Source organism: Sinocyclocheilus rhinocerous, unplaced genomic scaffold (assembly GCF_001515625.1).
Source record: "Sinocyclocheilus rhinocerous isolate Xijiao unplaced genomic scaffold, SAMN03320098_v1.1 scaffold334, whole genome shotgun sequence".
NCBI classification, from domain to species: Eukaryota; Metazoa; Chordata; class Actinopteri; order Cypriniformes; family Cyprinidae; genus Sinocyclocheilus; species Sinocyclocheilus rhinocerous.
This window is the reverse complement of record NW_015658500.1, coordinates 1497930-1506111: the sequence shown is the minus strand read 5'-3', so window position 1 is coordinate 1506111 and position 8182 is coordinate 1497930. Positions and strand designations below refer to the sequence as shown.

Here is an 8182-nt window from a genome sequence, read left to right as displayed (position 1 = left end):
CCTTAACTGTCACCCCCCATTTTTTAAAATAGGCATGCAGGTGCACTATCCAAACTTAAATTGTTGTAATTTATGAACACTTTGCAATACAGACATAAGTTTGGTCTCAAATCAGCAGATTCTCGCAAAAGTGGAATTTTTTCAAAAAATTTAAGTATCAAAAAGTTATAGTAGTTTAAATTTACTGTAAAGAAAATGCACTATATTAATTTTATTTTATTTTATATATAATAAATATTTTACATATCAGGTTTTACTTTAAAATTGGTATAAAATTAAATCCTTATGTCTAAATAAGTTATGTTCCAAATTTGAAGTTGATATGAAAAAAATTGAGGTTCCTGTGAGATTTTATTTAGGGCGTTATACCACAAACAGCCACCGGGTGCCATCCAAACTCCATTGAATTTTTTTTAATGCATTTTTCAAATATGGAATCCTGAGACTCAGACCTTTCCAATTATATGTTTTTTGTCAAGATTATAAAAAGTTTTGATTCTAAAAGAATCATTCATTTTGTAATATGACACTTGACACTGTCCACTAAGGGGGAGGAGACCGCCAAAAGATTTTAAAGTACCATTTCCATGGTAAAGCAATGTCTGATTTCACAGGATGAATCTTGGGCTTCTAAGCTTTCAAATGATATATGATTTATGATGATTACTAAAAGATTTGATAGAGAAAAAAGACAACAAAAAAAAAGAGCGCCAAGCGTCCCACAGGTGGGACGGTGACAGTTTGTGTATCATAGCCTAGCACTGAAATTACCTGAGCAGTTTAATTAATTTTCTTGAAAACTCAGCTCATTCAATAACGTGCATTTATTACATGGACGGAGCAAGAACATAACATAAGTGTTTAAAATGCATGTATACTTGCTGTTTATGCTGTTAAATTAAATGTAAGAAACAAACTGTGATCCATTGATGAAAACTATTCGACTTTTTTTTCTTCTTCAAGTGTCTTGGAGACGTTGCCACAGTTCCTATGGATTTAGTTTGTGTCGTTTTTATTTATTTATTTATTTATTTATTTTATTCTTCATGCAATTCCAGACAGACTCGATAATGGTGAGATCAGATCTCTGAAAAAAAGATAAAAATAACTGTCTTAAAGCCTTTTTTTTTTTGGTGAAAATACTAATGGCTTAAGACTTTTGCACAGTAGTGTACATATATCAGCAACACTGCAATAAAGTTGCAAATTAATTTATAGCTGTCAAGAACCGGGCCTGCTCCTGTAGGCCTACCTCAGCATATGCGCTTTATAATACTACTTAATATTCTGTGAAATAAAGCATGCTTTACAAAATCACTGAAGAATATTGTGACAAAAACTGACACAAATCTAATGCATTTTCTCTGAAAGAACTGGCAGGGTTCTGTTTAAACCATGTTTAAAATCATAAATTTCTATAATGGAGTACATTCATATAAACTGCACAGGGGATGTGGTTACATAGGCTAGTTATTATGATATCACTCAATGCCAAGAGTGTGACCCCTTAATATTTACTTTTATTATTATATTTTTACTTGAGGAAAATGTGCACAGATTGTTACAGTTAACATTCATACGCACTCATAGCATTGGTACATTTCTGAGTGGCTCATAAACTGGCACAATTTAACATACTATTAAGAAAGTAATCCAGTGGAACTGACTCAGACCTCCAGATGCTAGATGGCGCTCACAGCGGGCGCTCATCGAGACACGCTGTCAGCTGCGCGTTCTGGCACGCGCCAGCAGTGACGTGGATTTTTATCCGTTGCAGTGCGAGATCAGTGAAGTCACTGCATTCAACTACTCCTCTGCAGTGGGTCTGGACCGTTGTTTTACCATTTGTAACAAGGTAAGGACTTTCATTCATTACAATTAGACATAATATCAGAACGCTGCTGGTTGAAGTCAACTTTATCAATGAAAACTCTCTTACTTTGTCCAAACCATCTAGCTGTCAAAACTTGTTTTCATTTTAATGCGTTGTTGGTTTTGATTGCTAATCATGGGTATTTTTTATTCAGTGTCCAGTGAGGAGCAGCACATCATCATGATTAAAGGCAAAGTTGAAAACATTAAAGACAAAATTGATGGCAATGAGCTTGATTTGAGTCTCAGTAATCTTACAGAAGTGCCAGTCAAGGAGCTGGTAAGTTACACGTGGCTGCAGATTTGTTCACTTTACAATTATTTTGAGTGTGCCTTGGTTTTGTTTATTCCCCCCCCTGTATTCATTTAGCATATCCTTAGGCAAAGTGTTAGAAAACGTTGACAATTTTTAACATTGATTTCTGTACAGGCTGCACTTCCAAAGGCAACGGTTTTGGATCTGTCCTGTAATAATCTAACAGCTCTGACTGTAAGTGACAACTGTAAAAAAAAAAAAAAAAAAAAAAAAAAAAATAGAATCGGACACAAATCAGATTTGCTGTAATTTGTAGTTTCTTTAATGTTTTTGTACTGTTTTTGTTACTTCACCAGCCTGAATTCTGTAGCTTGACTCACCTTATCAAAATTGACCTGAGCAAGAACCAGCTCGTCTGCTTACCAGAAGAAATTGGGCAACTTGGTAATCTCCAGCACCTGGATTTATACAACAACAAACTGAAAATGCTTCCCGTCGGCTTCTCACAACTCAAGGTGGGTTTAGGATCTCATGGCTGCAAACATCCTCTAATATTAGAACATGGCGTTTGCTCTGTTATCAATTGCAGTTGGTAATTGAGGGCATTTGTTTGTTATAGAGTCTGAAATGGCTGGATCTGAAGGATAACCCATTGGAGCTATCATTGGCCAAGGCTGCAGGCGATTGCTTGGATGAGAAACAGTGCAAACAGTGCGCATCCAGGGTGAGTCGAGTGGTCTGAAGCAGAAGTGTCAAAGATCAGTTTTGTACTGTATAAATAAGCTTATTTACCGCATAGTCAAAGTTTTGAAACAATCAAAAATTTACAATTTCTTTTTTTAAAATTTGTATATGTCCAGGTTCTCCAGCACATGAGGGTACTTCAGGAAGAAGCAGAAAAGGAACGAGAACGTCATTTGTTGAAAGAGAGAGGTAGGGAGCCCAAAACATCTACAGCTTTTGGTCTTTTTCACCTAATTTCCATTATAAATGATATTATGAGCATTACAAGTTGAGCAAAACATTAAGTTCAGAACTTAGAACTTGAAATTCAGAATTTTGGGGTATTTAGTTTGGCTCGCTTTTTTTATGAGTGACCTAGACATAGTATAGTTTTGAAATATTTTTTTATAGTAATATTTAAGTAATATTTACACAAATTTTTAATTCAGTTACAAAATGTTGAAACTTTTTTTAAATTTTTTTTATTTGCATTCATTTTATATATTAATGTATTAATTTTAGAATATGTTTCAATCCATTACAGAACTAGAAAAGAAAAAAGAAGCCAAGCAGAGGGAAAAGGAGGCCAGGGAAAAGGAAGCACAAAAAAAGAAAAAAGCCGATGAGAAAGAGAAGAAGAGAAAGGAGTATCAAGCTCAGATGGCTACTCTTGCTGCACAAGAACAACAGAAAAAGAAGAAAGAAGAGAAGAAAAAGAAAGCTGCTCAAAATCAAGGTACAGTTTTATCTTACATGAACTGACATTTAATTACTTCATTACACTGTATACTTTACTTTAGATTCATAAAATGTTGAAGTATTTGGATCTTCGATCTTCAGTACCGTTCAGAAGTTTGGATTTTAAGATTTTTTAAAATGTTTTTGAAAGAAGTCTCTTATGCTTACCAAGGATGTTCAAAAATTCAGTAATATTGTGAAATATTATTACAATTTAAAATAAGTTTTCTATTTTAATGTATTTTAAAAATGTATTTTAATGTAATTTATTCCTGTGATGGCAAAGCTGAATTTTCAGAAGCCATTACTCCAATATTCAGTGTCATGTGATCCTGCAGAAATAATTTAAATATGATTATTTAGTGCACAAGAACATTTCTTATTATCAGTGTTGAAAGCAGTTTTGCTTCTTAATATTTTTGTGGAAGCAGTGATCTTTTCAGAATTCTTTGATGAATAGAAGTTAAAAAGTTAGAAATAGAAGAATAAAGAAGAGCACTTATTTGAAATAGTTTTTTTGGTAACATTATATATGTCTTTACTGTTACTTTTGATCAATTTAATGCATCCTTTCTGAACAAAAGTAAAAATGATTATTTTTTTAAAATCATACTGACCCCAAACTTTTGAACTGTAGTATATGTCAGGTTGATATATGTTATATACGATGTGTTACTGCATATGTTATATGTGCTGTACATGTAATATGTACAGCGTGTTTCAATGTTGATGTTTTGAGTTTAAGTTCTACACTTCACTATAGGTAAAAAGACAGCATCAGAGTGTGTGCCCAAAGCCAAGCGGTCCATCTGCTCCCTGTTCTTCTCTCTGCTTTTAAAACTCCTTCTCCTGCTAATTGTGGGAGTAGCAAGCGTAATAGCAGTTTGTCAGTTGACTGAACTGAGGAAGGAGGCGTTCTGTGTTCCACTCAACGTGCACTTTGAGGAGACTGTGAGGTGGGCTCAGGGTCTGGAGGTTGTGCAGCAGGTCATTCAGAAAATGTCTGATCTCAGAACATAAAACCGTGTCTGATAATGATCCATCCTGCCGCGGATCTGAACCTCTCAGGTGACGCACTGGGACCAAGTCACAGACCTGTCTGCAGAAATTCCTATGGAATTGTTTCTTCCGTTGCTGCATCTTTTTTAAACGATAATAATCCATGTGATAACTATGGACCAGTCTGTGAATGAAAATCCTGCTTGTATGTCTTTAAACTGCCAAATCGGGAAAGGAAAATGGACTTCAAGAAACAGTTGATGAATAATAACATTTGTGACCTTTGGAGTCTTATGTAAGTGTTTCACAACATCTTATAATAAAAGATTTGATCGATTTTGATTAGCTCATGTTTGCTGTCCCTGTGCTACAGTTGGTAAAAGCAAAATTGATTCTTAAAGGAAGTTTAACTGCTCTCTGTACTTGCTCAGGTACGTTTTTACCTAAAACTTGGAAAGCTTATATACTGTTAGCTTGCCAGGACATTGGAATAATTTTGGAATTCCCTTTTAAAGAAACATATCATTGAGATCATAAAACAATTTTTTTTTTTATTGTAAGCATCAATGCACAACAAATGTGTTTTCAAGACTCTATTTTTTGTTGTTGGTATTGTTGCAAGGACATTTACTACAACACAAATACATAAAAGACAAACTGATTAGTATCTTGTGTATATTCACAAAGATTTACAATGATATAAGCAACAAATAACAAATATAATTAATATCTGTTTTCTAGACAAATTATTTATTTAAAACATGCAGTATGCAAATAAAATGCAGATTAAAAGGTCTAAATTGGAGTTTGTTTATAGTACAGTTTCTTAATTTCCATGCCTTAAGAGGTTAAAATCACAATACAATAATAATATTTCTAACAATACAGTATTGAATGTGTGGTTGAGTCAACACATTTAATTCTGAATTAGAAAAATTCAGAAATATTTTGTCACATAAGGTTGTGACAAACATTACTACTAGAGGTGCCTCAGCTTTCTGTGACAGTGAGTGATTAATATTTTATATTGAGATGCACCGTAAGGCTTTTCTCTTTACATATAGTCTTCTACAAACTATTGTCACAGAGATAATGGTGTGAACGGTGCCTGTCGGATGTCCCGTGCCTTCCCATACTCCCTCTGCAGCATGAAATCCATGTTTCCAAAAACATGCTTCTGTAAAGCCTCGTTCACGGTGACCCCAAGAGTGACCTCCCGAAAGACTTCACTGATGGAGAGCTGCAGAGACAGCAAAAAAAAAAAAATCATATTATTCAAGTAAAAATGATTTTTCTTTAAATACAATCACAAAAATGTTAGCTAAACAGTTAAAATAACTATACTTGATCACTAGAGATGTGGTTTTTTGGACGTGTTTGAAATAAATCTCTTATGCATTTTTGGATCAAAATTCAGTCAAAATAGTTTGCTATTTGAAAATATTTTAAAATGTAATTTATTCCTGTGATGGCAAAGCTAAATTTTCAGCAGCTGTTACTTCAGTCTTTAGTGTCACATAAACCTTCAGAAATTATTTTAGATCACAGTTTACATTGATATAACACTTAAGATAATAAGAAATGTTTCTTGAGCACCACATCAGCTTAGGATGATTTCTGAAGGATCATTTGACTGGAGTAATGGCTGCTTTACTATCACAGGAATAAATTAATTATTATTTTTGTATATAAAAAATAGAAAACACTTACTTTAAAATGTAATAATATTAACATTATGTAATAATATTAAAATCTTAATTATTCAAAACGTTTGGTAGTGTGCGTCAGAATTAAGGGGTGAAAAATATCACATTTTACTTGGGAATTAAAACAGTTTCGGAATGAAGTCATTTTATTCATTCTCACCTCTTGGAAGTGGAATTTCTTGAACATGGCAATGGTAATTTTGTTATCCAAACCAATCTTGACTTCAAACTTTTGAATTCCAAGTTTATGGACACCTGTTGAGGTAAATTCCAAAAACAACAAAAACAAACACTGTACATATAGGGAGTAGTCACTACTAAAAAGAGATGATCTTTAATCATCAGCTTTGTCCTACCGTAGTACATCATCATACGTGTCACTTCTTTCCCAAGTCCCTTTCCTCTGTAGCAGGGCACTAAAAAAAAATCATCTGATGTTACTGACCTACTCAAGCCAATCTGAATGAACTAAAATGCACTGCAACCTCTATGATAACCTGCAATCATGATCTCCAGTTCAGCCAGGGAAGGATCACTGGGGTCAGTCAGGAAAATGTTAACATCTCCCACCATGCACTCTTGCTCCGGTATGCTCGGATCTGCCCATTTCTGTTTATCCAAGATGATGAAGGTGCACTCTGAGGGAGAAAAATCACATTATAAATGTACACAGAAACAGATCAGGGAAAATATCGACCATGTGCTTGAATGGAAACAGGACACTAACAGGACTAAATGTTCGTGTGAAAGGTGGAAACTCACTGTCATCATCTTCTCTCCAGCTTCCTTGCATGTCATATTCCTGCTCCAGTGTCAGGGGCTCTGATGCAGTCAGCTTCTGCAGTTCAGGAGAGCACATCCATTGATGATACCTGAAAACAGGTGTTAGATTAGGTTAAAACGATCTGAGACTACAGCCACCAGGCACAAAATGATATGCTTGATCCACTTATTAATACCTCGGAACATGATCTGCATTGTAAGGTACTAATACAACCTTCTCCCCCTCCAGTAATGTATCTTCATTTATCCTCATTATAAGCAGCCTGTAAAATAAAGTGTTTTAAGGCACATAATTATCTAAACGTTCTAACTAGCAGTGTAGCATTTTTGTCACCATCATACCTCAGAATCAAACTTGAATACAGAATGGTCGATCAATTTATGTCCATCTGTTTAATTTACGTAAACATCCAACGTGCCGTGATACACTAAACAAATCGTATCACAATATTACGAGTTTCAATGAATTCAACTCACATAAACAGCGGCGCATATGAACTACGTCATCAGCATGCGCAGAAACGGTTGCTCGTTTGTATTCTGAAACGCGAGAGGGCGCAAGACTACAGCGTTTCGTTTAAAGATCACATGCTACTTCATTCATGATGATCATTTTAAAAGATTTTAAAAGATTTTAAAAGAAATTCAGACAAACCAATCAAGCAACACTCTATATAAATATGATACATGTATATCTATGTATTTCATATAACACTTCAGTGAACAAATTTGATTGGTGCATTTAATATTTATTAATGCAGTTCAAATAAAAGATGTATGTCTGTAGGTCCTAAACTTCCAGCTGTTTATACATGTTATCTGTACGCTCTCCTTCTTATATGGCAGTTCAAGTGCAGTGTTTATTTATTTACCAAATTGTGCAGCTTTACACACACAAAAAAGCTATTTTCTCTCCCTCTTGTTGCTCTCATGTTTTTCTTTCTTTCATGAAACACAAAAGGAGTTATTATTTTGCAACCATTTTCTCATAAGTGAATGAGAACTAAATGAAATTTTTTTTTAAAAATTTTTTTTAAATAGGTTATTTTCCAGATTGCCTGAGGCTACATGATTGTTTTCAGATCTGGCATATTTAATAATTCTT

General features: G+C 34.2%; 2 protein-coding genes across 4 annotated transcripts; one reads left to right on the top strand and one right to left on the bottom strand.

Annotated features, from left to right (window-relative positions):
• Positions 1–1733: 1733 nt before the first annotated feature.
• Positions 1734–4895, top strand: LOC107722190 (leucine-rich repeat-containing protein 59-like). Of its 2 annotated transcripts, none has more exons than XM_016530445.1 (8): positions 1734–1855; positions 2035–2152; positions 2303–2362; positions 2485–2643; positions 2748–2852; positions 2989–3061; positions 3396–3587; positions 4353–4895. In XM_016530445.1, the coding sequence occupies exons 2-8, from the start codon at positions 2054–2056 to the stop codon at positions 4607–4609; spliced, it is 945 nt and encodes a 314-aa protein (XP_016385931.1). In that variant the 5' UTR covers positions 1734–1855; positions 2035–2053; the 3' UTR covers positions 4610–4895. The 2 variants fall into 2 exon arrangements, with proteins under 2 accessions (XP_016385931.1, XP_016385929.1); XM_016530443.1 differs by having other exon boundaries at positions 1735–1855; positions 2028–2152.
• A 255-nt stretch (positions 4896–5150) lies between these two features.
• LOC107722187 (N-acetyltransferase 9-like) lies at positions 5151–7636 on the bottom strand. Of its 2 annotated transcripts, none has more exons than XM_016530439.1 (7): positions 7555–7636; positions 7254–7340; positions 7057–7166; positions 6792–6932; positions 6651–6710; positions 6455–6549; positions 5151–5828 (listed from the first exon to the last, which is right to left on the bottom strand). In XM_016530439.1, coding segments are annotated over exons 1-7 (654 nt in total). In that variant the 5' UTR covers positions 7557–7636; the 3' UTR covers positions 5151–5669. The 2 variants fall into 2 exon arrangements, with proteins under 2 accessions (XP_016385925.1, XP_016385926.1); XM_016530440.1 differs by having other exon boundaries at positions 5152–5828; positions 7420–7598.
• Positions 7637–8182: the final 546 nt, after the last annotated feature.

What these genes read in the sequence shown, in the direction of transcription:
- LOC107722187 (XM_016530439.1), bottom strand. An exon ending in AATGCAGATCATGTTCCGAG is followed by an intron (nt 7,167 to 7,253) that starts GTATTAATAAGT and finishes ACCTGTTTTCAG; the next exon opens with GTATCATCAATGGATGTGCT. An exon ending in AGAAATTCCACTTCCAAGAG is followed by an intron (nt 5,829 to 6,454) that starts GTGAGAATGAAT and finishes CTGTCTCTGCAG; the next exon opens with CTCTCCATCAGTGAAGTCTT.
- LOC107722190 (XM_016530445.1), top strand. Translation starts at nt 2,054, where the DNA reads ATGATTAAAGGCAAAGTTGAAAACATTAAAGACAAAATTGATGGCAAT. An exon ending in GCAAACAGTGCGCATCCAGG is followed by an intron (nt 2,853 to 2,988) that starts GTGAGTCGAGTG and finishes GTATATGTCCAG; the next exon opens with GTTCTCCAGCACATGAGGGT. An exon ending in GAAAGCTGCTCAAAATCAAG is followed by an intron (nt 3,588 to 4,352) that starts GTACAGTTTTAT and finishes ACTTCACTATAG; the next exon opens with GTAAAAAGACAGCATCAGAG.